General features: G+C 42.3%; 1 protein-coding gene across 4 annotated transcripts; it reads right to left on the bottom strand.

Moving 5' to 3' along the window:
* Positions 1-1,223: 1,223 nt before the first annotated feature.
* On the bottom strand, positions 1,224-18,192 carry adar (adenosine deaminase RNA specific). Of its 4 annotated transcripts, XM_085177532.1 has the most exons (17): positions 18,062-18,181; positions 16,569-17,296; positions 13,241-14,987; positions 11,480-11,787; positions 10,308-10,503; positions 9,823-10,019; positions 9,289-9,424; positions 8,878-9,116; positions 8,415-8,571; positions 6,981-7,149; positions 6,620-6,713; positions 6,380-6,496; positions 6,082-6,209; positions 5,776-5,958; positions 5,543-5,655; positions 4,990-5,117; positions 1,224-3,523 (listed from the first exon to the last, which is right to left on the bottom strand). In XM_085177532.1, exons 3-17 carry the CDS (start codon positions 14,855-14,857, stop codon positions 3,226-3,228), a joined length of 4,080 nt encoding a protein of 1,359 aa, XP_085033658.1. In that variant the 5' UTR covers positions 14,858-14,987; positions 16,569-17,296; positions 18,062-18,181; the 3' UTR covers positions 1,224-3,225. The 4 variants fall into 4 exon arrangements, with proteins under 4 accessions (XP_085033658.1, XP_085033657.1, XP_085033659.1 ...); XM_085177531.1 differs by lacking the exon at positions 16,569-17,296 and having other exon boundaries at positions 18,062-18,192; XM_085177533.1 differs by lacking the exon at positions 16,569-17,296 and having other exon boundaries at positions 13,286-14,987; positions 18,062-18,192.
* Positions 18,193-19,256: the final 1,064 nt, after the last annotated feature.

The raw sequence follows: 19,256 nt of genomic DNA, 5'->3' as shown, positions 1-19,256 counted from the left end.
TGTACACATAAATCAGCGGGGGCATTCTATGCCTTTAAATGACTTTTGAAATGCATTTTTCTTAGGGAGTTCGTGATTCGACTTGTGTGCACCCACATCTAATAAAATGTAATAAAAATACTGCACTGATTGGCTCGTGATATCGCTGCCACTCACTGTTTTCTCCCAGTGAGATGTTGCAGAGAGCGACAGCTCTAAATGGCTTGCTTAAATGTTTGCTGTGTTATTGCATCCTATTATGACACTGCTAAAACAGCGTGAAGTATCAGGAAATCTGCTTTTATGATTTACACATAACTAAAATCTCATGCAATTTCTCCCCAATATTCTAATATCCAAGTTAATTTTTTAGACTTTACCACCACGATTACTTTTATATGGAATATATCACATCCTTTTTTGCAATTACAGCCCCACTGTTCATTTATCTTTACTGAAATATATATATATATATATATATATATATATATATATATATATATATATATATATACACACACATACATACATATATATACATTTTCACATCATGCAGTGACAATCAAGTTGAATCCAGGGTACACTATTTCTCTAATCAGTGTGACTCTAATGCAGTTGGTCGCAAAAGACAAGTACTCTTACAAAAAATGAGTGAAAATAAGCGCATCTCTAAACATCTACAGCTGAGAAAATGACACAGTTAATGCTGGCGTATCGCTGAATGCAATGAGCTAATCTACAGATCAAAACTCTGCAAGTCACAAATCATATCTACCCAGAAATCTGTCTTGCATCCACCATGAATATCAGGTCACCCATGGCTGGTTTCATGTAGGCTTTCCCTGATGCATGCATTCAAAAACAGACCCGCAGGCTTAAGGTGTGCACACGTTTCCATCTGCTGATCCTTTGGGGCACTGCAATAGGCTTTGCAGCTATCAGAAGGCAGATTGGATCAAAACACCACCCTGAGGGAAGGAGTCCCTGCTGTAGAAATTACCATTTTCCTCACACTCGAAATTTTCTTCTCCACTCGTTGTTTCTGCATAGGTGTAATCCACAGCTTAGTCACAGATGAAGAGTGAGCAACAAGGGCATTGCACGTAATTTTTTTAGCACTCATAAAACACTTCAACAGCAGCTCTGAGCTGCAAATTTTAAATGCCCTTGTATCATTCAGACACTTCAAACCCCAGGCCTTTCAAGGCCTCCCACAAAGAAATAAGATGAAAAATATGAAAATATGACAGACTGCTACTTTTTTATTATTTTTAACTTTAACAAAAGTCATTGTTAAAAAAAAAGAATAAATTTCACTGTCAGTTAATTAAAATATCAGGAAAAATATAGAAAAGCAACTGAGAATGATTTATATACATTAACCCTGCACATATACATACACACACAGACACACCGTCTATACACCGTTAAACCAAAAAGCGCATTTTATCATAGTGAGGGCCCACAAGTCTGAGTTTCTGAGCTAAGTGATTCACATACATGTAGAGCTCAGTGCAGCGAATATAGATGAGAATTTACCAAGAGTTTAAAAAAAAAAAAAAGTATACACAGCTGCATAACTCGCTGCTGAAGACAAGAATTCACTGGAGGTGCTGCTCTTGTTTTTACAGAGGCAACTTCAAAACCAATGACAAAAAAAGAGATTTATTTTCCAGTAAAACAATGGCTCTATACATGCATCAAAGCTACCCCAAACCGTTTGAAGGATCAGAGAGCTGACTTGCATAGCTTTACCTCCGTAGTTATCAGACACTAAGCACAAACATCTGAGAGAGACATCCTGCGTCACATTACACCTCTGACTTGTGGCGACGCGTCCAAATTCTTCCCAAAACCCGAGGTCTGTTTAATGGAAACAGCAGCTCGTTCAAATCTTAAAACTGCTCATCTTTCTAGAAGTGTATTTCAAATTTTCAAAAAAACAAACAAACATAAAAACCCAAAACAAAACAGCCACACATTAAAATAAAAGCTTCTGTAACAAGGCTTAAACTTTTGGAACCAACTGTACATCTTTGTGTATACGTATACATATATATGTGTATACGTATACATATATATGTGTATACGTATACATATATATGTGTATACGTATACATGTGTATACATATATATATATGTATATGTATGTATATATACACCTATACATATACACATATATATATATATATATATAGCATCATACACTCAAATCAAAGACAAAACTTAAGCCACAGTTTTCAAAAGTAAAACTACCCAGTTTACCAGAGCTTCAAATGTTTGTTTATTTAGATTTATATTTTCCAAAATATAAGGTGGCTTTCCCCACAGGCAGGACACGTGAGGCTTCCCAGGATTTAAAAACACACCCAGCTACTGATGAACACTTTGACAGAAGAGGGTCGGGGGTTCAGGAGGAAGAGAAATACTCAAAACGCAAGAAAAAAAAGACAAAAAGCTGCAACAACAGCCAGCAGACGTACGATCAGCATGTTTAACTAAAAATAAGTCTGACTGAAGACTTTAAAGCATGTACGGGAATTAAAGACTGAAATGTTGAACAATGAACATTAATGATTTTCTTATGTACATTCTTGTAATTTTCCTTTCAACATCAAAATTAAATCAATGCAGTTTCAAAAGAAAAAAAAAACACAATAAAAGCATAATGAACGGGGGGGGGGGGGGGGGGGGGGAATACTTCATGACAGAAGACTTCCACTGCAAAGTAAATTAATCACAATTACAAACACTGCTACATGGCACTGGTCACACCAGGCTGAATTCCAATAAGCAGTTTCTCTCCTCTGCAGAGAGAACAAGTGATTTGGGTGCAGACATTTGCAACGGGAACATCAAGTAGTACAATAGGAAAGCAAGAACCACAAATGCCAAACGGTGACAAAGAAAAACTAAAACTGTCTGAGCTTCCGAGCAGTGCCTGCCATGTTGGTTTACTGACTTCAGACTAATTCTTTTGCATGTAGTGTCTACAATATTCTACACACCCCACGGAGCTGTCTTGTCAGCTGTGGACTCACTCATCCTTTAGGGTTTGCCCTCCTTGACCTATTCCACTCACTTCTTGTGTCCCTTTCTTTCACTCTCTCTTTAGTATTTCCATAGTTTGGGGCACTAGCGTCGTCACATTGTTTGATTATCCTTTTGTCTTTAACCCGTTTGCACTTTGAGCTTTTCTCCCTGCACCCAGTGGTATTATTTTATAAAGCACTCGACACAACAGTTCTACGCCTCCACTGCTCCTACATTGTTGCTGTTTCCCACAGGTGCCCCATTGTTCCCGTTTCCCTCCCCAGCCTCGAAGCTCTTTTCTTCCAGGGGTTTTCCGATCCAGGCTCCGTAGCCGTGGGCGCTGAGAGCTTGGAAAAACTGTTGCTTGGCTTGCTGGAAGGACACAGCAGACATCTTTGCCTGAGCGTAGGAGGGCAGGGAGAGGAGGTCAGTGCGACCGCTTCGCTGGCACAGGGAGCGGAAAAGATGGAATAGATTGGACTTGGACACGCGGGACACGGCCAGTTTGGTCCTGGACAAAAAAGACATGAGCAAAGTGTTTAAAAAAATGCAAAACAAGTGTGACAGGAAAAGCATTATGGTTTGTCTGGCAGGCTGGCATGACAAAGTGTTTCCTGAGATCATGCAGTGTTTCTTATTTAGCTTACTTCGCTCCCTGCTGCTCTGTTTTGACTCACTTAATTAAAATTCAATGAAGCAAAAAATCTGCAAACAGCTTTCAGTTTATGGTGTTTTGTAAAGAGTTTTTATTACTAATGTGGTATAGGAGGGTTTGAGAAGACGTTATAAAGATAAATAAGGGGAAAAAACTCCATAAACTGAAACTGAATTATCACAACCTGCTTCAGCGTTTCCCCCAGAGTGGGTGTCAGCATCCATTCAAATCCCCTAAAGTTAATTCAGTTCATCTGGATGCAACGTTTTCAGTGGGAGAAACGTTTCATCGCTCATCCAAGTGACTTCCTGTCACTTGGATGAGCGATGTCACAAATGTCCAGTGAGGCTGAAGAAGTCTCACCAGACATTTCCTGAGACTGTAGTGGTTACCTGGATGAGCGATAAAACATTTCTGCCACTGAAAATGTAGGTCCACATGAACCGAATTTACTTGGTTGGATTCCTTTATCTGAATTATTGAGCATGCATCAAGACACTTCTTTTCAAAGCTTTATGTGGCCCACACTGAACAACAGCTCAAGATAGCAACAAAGCATTTTGGGAGCTATTAAGTGATCCAATTTAAAATCAGAATGTCTGACTTCTTTTTCCTTGTTATGCAAAAGTCACACTAGGAAAAGCAGTGGCTGTACACCTCAGCGTGACCAACATTACTGCAACCATGTGCAACAATGTTGGACTCCTCTTGCATATACAAATACAGGCCATTTAAAACTGTTTCTTTAATGACAGGGACCAGGTCTGCGACTCCTCGCCATCATCTGCTGTCTTCAAGTGACTGTGGTTAAGGAAGATTGAGTCAGTCTGCTATCAGTCTGTGACTGAATGTGGTCAAGTTGGCAACTGCATGAACTCTGTTTGTAATACCATGATGATTAACTGTGATAAATCAGCAAAAACTGCAAATCTGTTATTTCTATGTACTCAGAAATTGACATTATCTACTTATACTCAGAGTGCAAATCTTACACATGGAACAGAAATCCAGAAATTCCTCCTGTACAAACACCTTGAGAGTAAACTGATCGCCCAGAGGTTGCGTATGCAACATCCTAAACCACTAGGCAATGAGTTGGTTGTTGCAACTACTTGCATTTTGTCTCCAACAGCTATATGTACAAACATAATCTATACTAAAGAAAATAAAGATCGAAAAGGATAATACAATAAGTCTTGAAGCTGTTGAATGTAGTGTCAATTGTAGATTTAGAATCAACTCACAATTCTTACTATTAATAATAAAAAAGAAAACAAAAATTCAGTAAAGATAATACATGTCAGTCCCTACATGCTACATACCCATCTACTTTTCCTTTGGTCCCGTCCAGCACTTCAACACTGTGCTGGTCTGGAAAGCTCCAGTTCACACTGGACTCCTTGGTCTTGCCTGTGTGACGTGTGGAGTCATACACACTCACCCTGCCGACCTAAAAGTCCAACGAGGTGGTGTGGGAGAAGGGATGGGAAGAGCACATTTTGTAAATTAGAAGTTCTTTAATTAGATGAGTAACACGTGCATCACTGATGTGTCAGAGGCGTCATACTGTGTTGATTAGTGTCAAACTAAATGACAAACCAAGAAAATGTTAAGAAAAAAAAGGCTCAAAAAAAGAAAAAGCTGAAAGTGTGCCAGCTGCTATATTTCTTCCTTTTCTCTTGGTGTTACAACAGCAACCTGCTGGCTTTTTGTTAATTGATGGATGAGCCAAATTTAAAATAATATGAGCAATAAAAAAAAAAGCTGTGCAGGCACAAATAGGATTGTTGGCAGCTTGATGGATTTAGTGAGAATAAACTTAATGTTCATGATTAATGTTCCAAGTGTGACCTTGCCAAAAACCTGTGCGGTTACCTCAGGGTGGTTCAGCTTGAAGGGAGCGGGGAGACTTTGCGTGAAAGCCTCGCCGTCTCTGGCCAACCGACAGCAAACGGCGCGTGTCAGGTGACCGTGGCTGTACAAATAGCCTGTTGGACAAGAGACGCAAAGACATGCTGTAAAACTGGTATCCAAGTCCAGAACTATGCAATGGGAGTCCACCATTTTTCACTGACTCTTATCTGCACAAAGAAATCTTTATATTTTACCAAGTGTGATGGACTTCAGGTAGATGGGATCCAGGAAATGGGTAAGCAGTGCCCCCTGTAGGCCTATCACATTCCAGCGCAGGATCTTATCACTGCAGCTCATTGTCCTCAGCCTTTCACCATGCTGGATGCCATCCCAGGTGGGTACAATGGCACTTGACTCCACAGGGATGGTGCCCTCACCTGGCAAAGACCAACGGCACACTCTTGCTTACAAACCGGGATGTGGTATCATTTGCTTTCATCTACATTTCATGACAGATCGTGTACATAAAAGCCAATTTCTCTTTTAGTATCGTGCCTCACCATTCTCCACTTTAGTGCGAAGCTTGCCCTGCTTAGCATTCTCAAATAGAGGCTGGTGGCCTTGAGCTTCATCCCCCGCCTCACTGCATGACTTATCAAACAGAGCACCATCCCCACATGGTGCCGTACTAAGGATGAGAGAAAAAGGAGAGAGATAAGGTATTGCTATGATGCACAGCAAAGCAACCTGCAGTTTAGGAGATGAGACCTCACAGAGCTAAACAGGAAACACTGATGTGTGAAAGTGAAGGCTTGGGGGATAGTGAAGAAAGAGAAAGAAAACATCTCATACTCCCACCTAATGTAGAGGTGAAAGGTGATGTCAGATTTGATCCGTAGTTTGTTATTCTCCGCCGGTTCAAATATACTATCGTCTGCACCTTCATAGTGCTTGAGCAGCTCACTGTACAGAAACCTGAGAGGAAAGGAGAAGGTGAGCTAGACTTATAATGTCCCACAGACGCCGTTTCAGGGAGAGGGGGGTATTTTTAGAAGTGTAGGAGAAACACTGATAAAGAAGCAAGATATCAATTTCTACCGAATAAATCCTCTCCTGGAGATGATTTCTGCATGGCAATCATTAACAGTCTCTCCTTTAAGGCTCAGCTCCTCCCCTTTAACACAGCGATTTCCTGACAACAAGAATGAGAGAGAGGGAGAGAAAAAAGACAAATTCAATGTCAAAAAACACGACAATGCAGCGCCTCTCGGTTCAGCGGTGACCTAGTTGCTTCAGCTTTGTGACAGTACATACCTCTAAGCGCAGAAATCCACAAAACTAAACATCATGGAAAAAATGCAGGGGCAATCCCCCCATCCACCCCCACAGTGCTCCACAATTAAAAATTTTTACTACTTTGGTCATTTCATTTGTTATACGCTAAAGGTAATGGATGTACCAGTTCCAAGGCTGACAACAGTCCCCAGGCCCTCCCCCCTCCTCATGATGATCGTGGCCAGAATCTTGCGTCCCAGAAGGCAGTGCTGGATCCGTGTGGTCAGAGCGTTGAAGCGCTGGTGACTCAACATTGCTATCTGATCATGCAGTGTGCTGCCGCTCACTGGTAACTAGGAGAGGGGAGTACAAAAACATGCAAATGAAAGAAAGACAGGAAGAATTATTTAAAACATTATTATTCAACATTCAGGATTCTCTGAATATGAATTGGACAAAAATGTGAAACTAAAACAGGAGAATATAACAAACTGCATGTTTTAGTATGCTGTCTATACAGACGTGTCACTTCCTTACACCCTTGTGTTGTGTTCTTTATTATGAAGCAGTTTACCTTATGCCGGGCTCACACTGTGCGATTTTTGGCCAATTTTGAGCCGATTTTTGAGTTGTGCGACCGTTTTGGCAATCGGCCCGATTTTGGCCTTCATCGTGCGTCATGCATCGTGTAGTATACGTGGGGTAACGAGAAGCGATTAACACCTCACGACCAGCTCCCGATCATCAATCGCTTGGTCGTGAGGATTTCAAACCTGTTTGAAATCCTCGCGACCGTCGTGAGGGTGTCACCGCAGTTTCTCACACTGCGCACGCGCAAACACAAATGTCAGCGAAAAAGACGGCGCAGCACGGCAGTGCAGCGTGTGATCTGGACACAAGCGATGGAGGCACTTGTAGAACTTTGGAAAGCTCATCCGAGCCTTTTCGATGTGGCCTCACAAAATTATCACGACCACAACAACCGTGAAAATAATTGGATGGACATTGCTGCTCAGTCACAGCTGCCTGATCAATGCTTTTCATTAGCAATTTAGCAAAGTTGATGGCGGTCGTGTGCGTGTCTGTGTGAGTGAAAGACAGAGAGGGAGAGCGAGCAACAGAATTTCTGTTATAACCTTCATTTTATGGACGCACAGTGTGAGCACTCGGGTCGCATCAGAGCATCGGGTCATATAGTGTGAGACCCTGCATCGTGACCTACAAACTTCTAACCCCTGCGAGTCAATTGTACAGTTTGAGCAGGAGCTGAATCGCGCGACTGAAAAAAATTGCACAGTGTGAGCCCGGCATTAGACTGCTTTTGTCTTGAACGAGGTTATACATTTCAAATGTACACAAAGACATTTTCTGATATTATTTTCTCAGGAGAGCAAGTGAAGTGGTTAGTTGATTATCCTTCAAGCATTTACTGTAGATTACTTTGAGCTTAATCTTTCAGCACCAGTAATCAAGCTAAGCAGAACCTGTTGCTATGCTCTACTCTTTCATGCCATTATGTTCAGCTGTAATCCCACGCTGAGCCACAGAAAGCTCTTTTAAAGCTGGTGCACTTTTAACTTTTAAGATGAAATGCGTGAATTCATTGAATAGTCAGTACCTCGGCTGGTGTAAGCTCCCCAGTGCGGGCTGCTCTCTCAGCTTCTCCAATCAGAACGCGCAGTGCAGCATCAGCTGCTTCCTGCTTTCCCTGCTTCTTGTTGGACGCACAGACGGGAGGGAACCAGCGTCCGCCGAGCTTGGCCTGGTAGGTGAACCTGAGAAGATGGGCAAAAAGTAAGATAAGCAGAGGATTTTGCTTGGTTTCCCCCCCCCCTCACGTGATTGCATGGAAACCCCAGCTGTTTTAACAAAGAGATAAACACAAATATCTATTCTAATAATTCCCTCATAGCATGAGTTGCTATTGCAACACACCAAAGATCCTGGAAAGCAAGGCAAAAAAAGAAATCTTTAAATTATTCGAAAATCGACATAAAATATTCCTTTCACAAGTATGTGGCAGCCCAGACAGTAATAGAACTCCTGGTCTGTGGGTTTGGTTGCATCATGGTCTAACATACTTAGGGTCATGTGGCGGTCCAGACTGGCCCACAAGGCGAATCTCGGCAGCAAAGCCACGGGCTCTGGCATACTCCAGAAGACCCGACACTGCATTGTTGTTCAGGTGGTTGATGAGGTCCCCGACCCCTGCCTCGTGGGCTGCTCGCAACTCATCTGCAGTAAGTGGAGGTAAACTGGGGCATGTTGCCCCAGAAAAACTCTCGTCACTGCCACTGGAAGGACCCAGGGGCAACTGAGGCTGGAAAAGACAGATGGGTGAGGCGGTGATGCAAAAGAAAGATGTGAACAGTAAAGAAAAGAGCTTTGTGACAGATGTGACAAAAATAATTTCTTTATGCCCAAGAAATCAATTATCCCTTTAATTTTAGGAATATGCAATCCCCATCTATTCTTGGTTTCTCATTAAACACCTTGTTGAGCTGCAGTTTCCCATCAGCCATTAATTCTTTGACAGCCTCCTCTGCTGCCAGCTGGCGAGCTGCCTTCTTGTTTGGAGCTGAGGCCTCTGCAAACAAGCTCTCTCCCACCTTCACCCTGTACATGAACCTGAGCCCAGAACAGAGAAAGGGAAACAAAAGGATTGTAAGGATTATTGGATTGTAACTGAGATCAGATTCATAACTCCACATTTACAAAGCCTGAACAGATGCGCCATGATCACAATGAAACTGGAGCCTGTACTAAGATCATGATCAAGACTAGTGATCATGTTTTCTGGAAAGTGATGGCAAGAAAACACAAGTTTATACTGTTTGTCTGACCCGGCCATCAACTGAACAAAGACGTTTTTGTGCCTTTGTCAGATGACTACAGTACTGAGAGATATTGAACAGCTGCTGCTCTGAGGCAGAAAAGTATGACCACAGAGAGAAACTCAACCTATGAGCATGCAGTGTGGAGAAGAACATCCAAACAGATTCAAAGGGAAGTGAATGAGTCAGTACCTTGGATCATGCGGTGGACCCGCCTGCCCAGTGTTGATGAACTCGATGGGCTTCCCACTGCGCTGGCTGTACTCCATAAGGACAGACACCGGATTCTTGCCACCAGGCAGAGAGCGGGACAGGGGTTGGCGAGGTCCCTCTGCCGTCCCTTCTACACCGCCAGACCCCAAAATCCCCCCTGTGCTTTCAGCAGGCCCCTTGTGGAGAGAGTAAACAAAAATGCCAACTATAATTTACGGCGCTTCTCAGACACAGTTTTTAATTGGTCTCCAACATTAGATAACTGCTATGGACACAGTTTTAGCCAGCACAGGTAATTAGACTTCTGTTTACAGTTCATGCCCTGGTGAATAAATTCAACACTCTCAATTGACGAAAGTCTGACCAGTCACAGGCAATTAGTTAAAGAGTGCTGTGACTAAATGTGATTCCATTTCTTAAAATGCATAAGGGGTCGTATTTTCACAGATTAGAAAAGAACTTACACTGGTGTCTGGAGGTAGCTCCATCACCTGGTCCACATTGCCAGTATTTTCCTCATCAGCGGTGCACGTCCCCCCCTGCATCTCTTTGACAAGGAGTCGCAGTGTGGCTGCAGCAGCATCCTTTTTTGCAACTTTCTTACTAGAAGCTTCCGCGACAGGAAACAGCCTCCCGTTGAGCATCACCTGCATACGAAATCTAACAGAAGCAAAAAAGAAAATACAGATGTGGCACAAGTATCTGCAAATATGATTAATTCAAGAAAAATTTACCAAGATTCCTACGTTGACTAACAAGCAAAGTAATTTACATTTTTAGTTTGATTTCTCTTCAGCAGATTTATTTCTTATAGACTCTCAATACACAGATCTGTGTAGGTGTAAAAACAAAACTATCACATAATGAAAACAAGGATAGGATTTACCCTCTATATTGGTTAAGTCTTATCTGTGTAGAAATATTTCCGTACAAAAGAAAACGAAAGAAAGAGAGCATATTTCTCATTTCATTTCCTTTTTGATAAAGCATATAGTTTGGTCTGGATCAGGTGACCCTGAATCCTCCCTTAGTGGCACTGCAATAGGCCTAGGCTTCTTGGGGTTTCCCATGATGCACTGAGTGTTTCTTTTGTTCATTCTTCTTTTTTACTCACTACATGTTTATACACCTCCCTGCATTTAATCACTAGTTATTACTAATTTCGGGCTCTCTTCCACAACATTTCTTTGTTCTGTCTTCCTCCCATCACCCCCAAGGGGTTGCAGCTGATGACTCCCCCTCCCTAAGCGTGGTTATGCTCTTGAGGTTTCCTCCTGTTAAAAGGGAGTTTATCCTTCTCACTGTCGCCAAGTGCTCGCTCAAAAGGCACATTTTATTGTTGGGGTTTTCTCTGTATTACTGAAGAGTCACTAACTTACAATATAAAGCGCCTTGTTGTGACTGTTGTTGTGATTTCGAGCCATATAAACAAAACTGAACCTAACTGAATTCACGAGCTCGTGAAAATCCTCGTAACACAGCAGGACTGTCACTATTAATTGCGATATTTTATGAGTTAAACTTGGTAAAGTAATTATTGTGGCACTAAAACCTGAGTCAGTGATTAGCCGTAACAAACCAGTAAGTGCCATAATAGCATTTACAAAGCCTGGTGTATGTGGATCATTTCACTAACCTAGGATCGTGGGAGGGTCCTGACTGGTCCAGCAGCAGGAACTCGCAGTTCTGGCCCAGATACTGGGCATACTCCATGAGACCGCTCACAGGGTTCTTCAACCTTACCTCCTGTAATTTAGCCCACAGATTCTGGGGAGGCGGGGCAGCCACTGAGACAGCTACAGTCCCCATGGCATTGGTTTTCTCGGCTGCCTTTTTTTCAGCATCCGTCTCTCTGCGAATAGCATTGAGGAATTCAGGGATGTCATCAGTGGACCACTGTCCTTCATTGGCATTTTCGCTTTTACATGAGGCAGAGGAAAGGGGCTAAAAGGAGGAACGAGATGGAAAGGGAAAATTGAGGTAAAAGGGTTAATATAGGCAGGGTAGATCTTCAAGTCTTATCTAAATGTGATTAATAAAAAGTTCACATTTTCAGCAAAGTGTCTCTCAGACATTTGGAAGAGAATTAGAAAGAAAGATTGACACTGCTTTTATGTTTGTTGGATAAATCCACAGATGGTTGATTTGGCTTAGTATAAAGGCTGGAAACGGGAAATGAGCGAATAAGCTTATGTCTCAAAATGTCAAGATACTATTTTAATCTTTTCAGAATGCATGCTGTGTTTTACTGGGGAAATATCTTTAATACCTAGAATTTGTTATCCATTGAGCTTGACCTATTTAGCTGAAAGAGTTTCCAATTTATTATTTTTAAGTTATGGTTTGATTTTCATTTAGCCGCCACATTTCAAGGAATCTTTGTATTGTTTTATATGTAGCAGACCTACACTACAGATGGATTCACCTTAGTGCAGGCAAAGCCAGGGACCATGCTGATTATTGTCACTTTGCACGGACACATGCAGAATAAATCAAAACCCTGTGCACTCAGGTGGAGCCTGCCCGGCAGGGTGAATCACACTGAACTCCAAACAATAACTCGGAGAAAAAGTCTGGCTGGAGTCCTAAGGCTTTTCTTATTTCACTAATATGTTCCTTCTTGTCTTCTCTGTCCTCTCGACGGTGACCTGGAAATCAATCTCAGTACACTATGCTGAAGGGTGTCACAATTCCCAAAACCCAACTGGAGGACAGAGGAAAGAAGAGGCTTGCCAGAAGAGCTCTAATGGAGGATGCACAGGTTTGGATCAAGTGTTTTTACCTTCAGTGTATAAAAGGGGCGTAGCTGGAAAACACAAGCAACGTTAAAAGGAGGACTCTTTACACAACTTGTCCTTTTTCTTCACAATTTATTCCAGTTAGATGATCAAACTTTGTGCTCTTCACTGTTTCTTTGTGTGTGATTAGAAAAGAGTATGGCTTGTCACGGTGCGCCATGCTGTGAATTTAATTAAACGTGGCCCTAAATCTGAGATCATAAAATACAGCAGGGATTCAGGTAGAATAAAAACACAAGTTGAGTCCAACATCAAACTGAACCAATCTTGTTTTGGAAAAAGGCTCTGAGGCAAAGATTTCAAATCTGATTAAACGCCTGTTGCTTTGCCTCCTTCGCTTGAATCTCTGGTGTGACACAGATGCACAAAATAAATAACTAAATAAAATTTTAGGGGAAATAAGAAGGGTGGCTGGTTTGTGCCATCTGGTCACAGCTGGCTGATTGGCAAAATCAAGGCAGGTGTATTGGTCACTCCACCTCACACTGCCCCCTGAACTACTCTGCCTCACTTCTTCTCCTGCAGCTGAGTGAAAACCCAAAGCCATTTATAATTAAACAAATCAAAATGTATAAAGCAAAAACTCTAACTATACCTACCGCTTCACTAAGAATTTGGTCTGGTATCCAACCCCCCGTAAGTACCTCAAGGCCTGGTAATGGTGGTAGCGGTGATGGGGAAAAGATGGCACTCACTTCCTCCTCTTCTACTTCCATTTTAACCAGGACAGCCGGGTTGCTCTGTGCAGCTTTGAGACTCCTCTCCATTCTCTCTCGGCGGTGGGTGGAGAGCTCCCATGTAGGAGGGTTGACTTCAACATTCCTAACGACTTCACCTTGCTTTTCTAGGGCGTACAGAGTAGAATTGACCTGCTTAGCAGTCTTGAGTCCAATATTTTTCGCTATGTTAAGAGCTGTTGCCTCCCTTGATTGAAGAAGGTATTTAAAAATTTGTTCCTTCTGTTCTGCCATCACAGCACCTTTAATGTCCTGATCGGGAGAGCTGGAAGTGCTGGGATGTTGCTTCTTGTGGTGTTGACCTTTTGCTGATGACTGGGAATCTTCAGAGTCAGAAAACTCTAAAGAGGAGGAATATGAAGAACTTGATTCTGTGTCAGAGTCCTCTTCTTTGGCCTGGACTTCCTCTTCGGTTTCTGTTTCAACCTTTGCTTCAGGTTTTTGTGGGGGTTCTGAACTGGCTAACAAATAAGGACGTTGATTTTGTACGTGATACTTTGTGCTTTGGTCTTCCTCGACTCTGAGAGGTTCTCTGTATAGTGTCCACTCAGGAGGGGTTAATCCTTGCTTGGAAGCTTTCTGTAAGTGTTCCAAAGAGTACAGAGCCTTGTTGACTACCTTTTTGGGAAGATGCAGTTTTCTGGCTAACACTTTAGCAGAAATACTTTCACTTGGCTTCAACGCAGCCAAAGCCTCATGTACCTCGCCCTGTATTTGAGTTGTGAGAGTGATGTTAGGTTTACAAAAACTTAAATTTCCTGTGCTGCTGGATGAAGAATGTTTGTCAAACCTTTCTCCTCCTCTGTTGGGCCTGTCTTTGAGCAACAAACCCTGAAATTGGTCACAGAGTGAATCTGTTTGGGTGCGCCATTGTCTACTGGAGTGTTGGTTATGGTTTTTACCTTGGAACTGGTTTTGATTCAAGTGTCGAGGTGCTAGGTTACCTCTTGAAGCTCCTGCACCAGGTCGGTATGGTCTCCAGTCTTGGCTAGCCCCTCTACCCCAAGGGCTGCTGTTTGGATATCTACAGTATCCTGACTGAGGCTGGTATATAGTACTATGTGACCTGTTGGGTACAAATCCTCCTCCTCCTCCTCCTCCACTCACAGTGGCTCTAAACTGTGGAGCCTCAGAGATCCGTCCTGTCAGGAACTCTCTTTGTTTGTCATAAAAGGAATTAGGGCTTGAACCTGCACCGTGATTCGGGCTGTACAAGCTATTATGGGTGACAGAGTTTGGGACCACTTTAATGTGGCTTGGTGTAGGGGGGGTAGAAGGGATTAGGGGAGATGAGGGCTGTATGTGTGCTTCAGGGTGGGTAGGACCGTCGTAGTAACTTGGATGTGCGATCTGCTGTGGCCCAGCTCTGGGATAGAATACACCTGGGCCAGGTCTATAGATGTTATCCCTTTCCTGCACGCGGGGTTGTGGATGCCTGTAGTAATGTTCTTTGGAAGGCCCTCCTCTACCTCTGCTCATAGCGCAGGGGTTGAGCGTGAAGGGGGCCGATGCTGCCGGCTGTGCAGCTTCTGTATTAGTGTATGTCCTCTAGCGCAAACAGAATGCCCTGATCAGGAGTCACGGCAGGCCAGTTGCATGCTGAGAGACCCTGAAATAAAAACAAAGGGCAAAGTTGGAGAATACCAATAAATTGAGACAAATAACAGCAAGATAACTCAACTGTAAAAAAAAAAAAAAAAAAAAAGAAAGAAAAGAAAGAAAACTTTAAATAATTAAGGAGCAGTCGGGAGGTTAAGAAAAAAACTGTCATTCCAGCCAATACCACAAGTTCAGACTGTGCTGGCAACCCTCCAACCTGCTCAAGTGTCCTTGGATAAGTTACTAAATCTATAACAACTCCAAGAGCAGGGTTTTAAGCAACTGTCTATGCCACTGCTTTCTTAAAATACAGCAGCAAACAACACAGAGGATTATCAAAAATGTGGTCAATATGGAAGGTTGGAGGAAATGTGGAGACGGCAAGCTGGGAGTGCTGCATATATCATCAGATTATCATAACTATTCAGTCTACAAGGATACTGCAGGGTGACATACTATCTCTTCCAGTCACACTGAAACCAAATCCCAGTTAAAAAGGAAGCTGATAAATAATGCAGACTTTGTTGCAACTATTCTGTATTATTTCTGGCCTTAGAAATTATCGCTGGATCTGAAGCCGAAGCAGAGAGGGAAAGTGAGACTGATGCAGACAAGGAGAACAGACAAGGGCACAGAGGGACATGGGCTAAAAAGTCATCAGTAACAAACTGCAGACAGGGAAAAAACCTGCAGCGGTTAGCTAGCAATTCTGGTTATAATGTTATTTTTCACAGAGCTAGCTAGAGTAATTCTTCTAGCATGCATGAAAATAAAACATTTAAAGAAAATAGCAATCTGAAACAGAAATTCTGACCTACACTGTCCCAGAACTTTAAAATCCTTCTATGGGAGAAACAAACATTGATTCCTCCTCAAGTGTCATATCTGACAACACTCAATAATGTCTATATCAGGCAGAATGACAACAAGGAGACACCCAATACTGAGTCAGGTTTCATCACCTCTGGCACAGTCAGCATCAACGGCATGTCGCTGAGAGCTGAGTGGACCTAACATACTGCATTAACAGAGAACACCACAGTGTTGGTTCATCGCTGTAATAAGGGCCGACAGGGCCGGCAGCAGAGGGGCCAAACAGTACTGAAGCCGACTCATCTTGACCCTGATGCAAGGCAACATTTGACAGCCAAAATAACAACTGTGTTTTTCAGAATCTGCGTTCACTACACTCTCCTTTGTTGTTAGCCTAGACAGAGATGTAGACAAGACTGTGCATCTGACAACTGATTGAAAACACTATTTAATACAAAAAACAAACCACAAAAACCCATTAAAGACAAAACACCTCCAGCGCACAGCCTGGCATTGAGAGTCACCCTCTTCTATCATCACTAACCTTTGTGCCCTCTGTTTCCTGAATATGTAAGAAATGAAGTCTCTAGATTTAGCGCACACACCTCCACATGTGTACGCAATATGCTATATTTACAAGCAGGAAAGGGCCCGTGGAGTCTTACAGCATCATCAGAGGCATTATAACACACTGATTTTAACAGTTCTCACCTACAGTAGTTCAAATGAAAGTGGCAGCGCTGAAAAAGTAAATAGAAGTAGTAAAAAGCGCCCTTACTTTTGCAGATTCCTAAAGGCGACTAATCCAAGACTCGATCCCATGTAAATAAGGTAATAATAATAATTATAACAATAAAATAAACGTTACAGATTAATCAAAGGAGCTTGCAAAGAAAAGCGTCTGGACTTCTTTAAGTTACTTGAAGACGCTTCACCTCTCATCCGAGAAGCTTCTTTAGTTCTAAGGTCAACTGAGAACCTTCACAGACACGTTACAGATTAATGCAAGAATAAAGACGGAACCCGTGTTAGAATGGGTGAAAAAAAATAATCACAAATCTATGTAGTGGTGAAGGTGTTGTCCAAAATGCAGGGTCTTCCGGTTTTGGGTGATCAGGTCCTGCTCGCAGCACAAAGATAAACACCGGAGAGGTTTGCGCGCTTATAAAGCCTGCTGCAAGATGCGTTAGTACAGTGTTACACGGCGATGATGAAGGGAAAATCCGCGGGGTTGTTAATGTAATAAAAATGAAACTGTCCTCCACAAAAAGGGTTAAGTTTCGATTTCATTTCTGAAGAAAACTTAGGTTTCTGTCGCCAGTCACGTGACCTCGAGGTACACCGGAACTGTTTAAAGGTTAAGCTTCCTCATCTCTGTTCAAGAGGTCCGATTTAAAAAAAAAAAAAAAAAGCTATAGCGACGTCCTTGCTGCTCCACAACAAACCAGGGCATAGTCTCCTCGGTGCTCGCTGTAGGAGACAACACTCGCTCGGATCAATTTCTCGCTTTAAAAATAAAACAAGGAAAACGAAAGAAGCGGGTGAAAGGAATGTAATACATTTTGGGAGACTCAAATATTGTACCAAAGCGTCAAAATTTTGCTATGAATTTAGATGGCATACTAAATCAAGACTCTGGGCTCCACCTGATTTCAAATTGCCTGAAATATTTTTTAAATAATAAATTATATTGGCAATGTGCTGTTGTACCTTTATCTACAAAAGAAAATGCTCGAATCCAAACAGTTAATGTGAAAACAGCTGCGCAGCGTCAAAGGGGGGTTTATAAAAATAAAACGGAAACTTACAAACTTTTTTGTTAATCAAAGCAAACGAATATTATCTGTCTCTCTTATCACTTTCACGAAGGTTAGCATTAAATTCAGTTACTTTAAAACTGGAGGTCTGACAAGCAAGACAAGGTTAATAATTAGAGAAACATGAGGCTTAAACGTTAGGAGCTACAGGTTAGACCAACTTGATTTTCATATTTTTGTTCCAGACACAACAGCTCTCACTATTATTAATTAATAAATCGGCTGAAAAGACAGTATCAGGGGATGAAATGACCAGTTGACAGTAGCTAACTGAGCATCGTTCCTCCTCCGGCTAACTGAGGTTAGCCTGCTAGCTCCGCACTGGCACTGCACCATTTCTAACTGTCGCCTGCATCGCAGCAGGCTCGTTATCTGCTACAGTTAAACAGCGATAAACGCCTCACACAAAGCCTACAACATGACTTCAGGACAAGCCATAGCCTTTAGCAGTTACCTCACTTCGCCGTGTTTCCTGGTAGTGCGTGGTTGCTGGTGTGTGATGTTTTAATGCGGTGAAAGAAACAATCAAAGAACTGACGCGGGGAATAGTGACGCAGAGGCTGCGACTGACGATTATACGTCGCAAGCAAATGACGTAGAACCTTGCTAAAGTTTCAATATTGTTCAAACCAATGACTGTAGAAAACAGTCAAACGTGCCAAAAACAATATAACTGAAAACTGAAAATTGGTATAACCTAGAACTTAGTTGTACTTTTCATTCATCATTCTATAAAAGCTGTATGTGAACATAGGTCTTCATCACAAAAACGTATCACAGGACATTAGAATAAGCATTGTAGGCCTACAATAAACTGGAAAAGGCATTTCATTCTTTCTGTGATCACAACACATAATATTCATAATAGATTATCTCAAAGCTGAGTCTACAAGTTTGAGTCGTGTGTGAGCATTGTTAAACATGTGTTAGAATATAATAATATTCTTATTCTTAATAATATTCTGGTGGTGGTCAGAGGGCCCGGTGGCGCCTGTGTCCGGCAGCCTCGCCTCTGTCAGTGCGCCCCAGGGCAGCTGTGGCTACAATGTAGCTTGCCATCGCCAGTGTGTGAATGTGTGTGTGAATGGGTGAATGACTGAATGTAGTGTAAAGCGCTTTGGGGTCCTTAAGGACTAGAAAAGCGCTATACAAATGCAGGCCATTTACCATTTACCATAATAGTACATACAACCTAGGTGCAACATCATTCAATTTGTGAGGAAGACACTACATTTGCTTTTAGAGTGTTCATCGAGTATAGAGAGTATAGAGAAGGTGAGACAGCGCTTAGCTGTGTCTTTGTGGATTTAAACAAAAAATATGATAGGGGGGACAAGAGGAACTGTAGCACTGTATAAAGAAGTGAGGAGTGGCAGAAAAGTATGTGACAGTGGTGAAGGGCATGTGTGAGGACATGGGACAGTGGTGAGGTGTGTGGTAGGAGTGCCAGATGGGAGTGGGATTACATCAGGTATCTGCTCCAAGCCCCTTCTTGTTTGCAGTGGTGATGGACAGACTGGCAGATGAGGTCATGCAGGAGTCTCTGTGGACTGTGATGTTTGCAGATGACATTGTGATCCATGATGAGATTAGGGAGTGGCTGTAAGAGAACCTGCAGAGGTGAAGGTATGCTCTGAGGAGAAGAAGAA

This window comes from Neolamprologus multifasciatus, chromosome 11 (assembly GCF_963576455.1).
Source record: "Neolamprologus multifasciatus chromosome 11, fNeoMul1.2, whole genome shotgun sequence".
NCBI lineage: Eukaryota > Metazoa > Chordata > Actinopteri > Cichliformes > Cichlidae > Neolamprologus > Neolamprologus multifasciatus.
The sequence above is the reverse complement of the archived record's forward strand: the minus strand, read 5'-3'. Positions and strand labels throughout refer to the sequence as shown.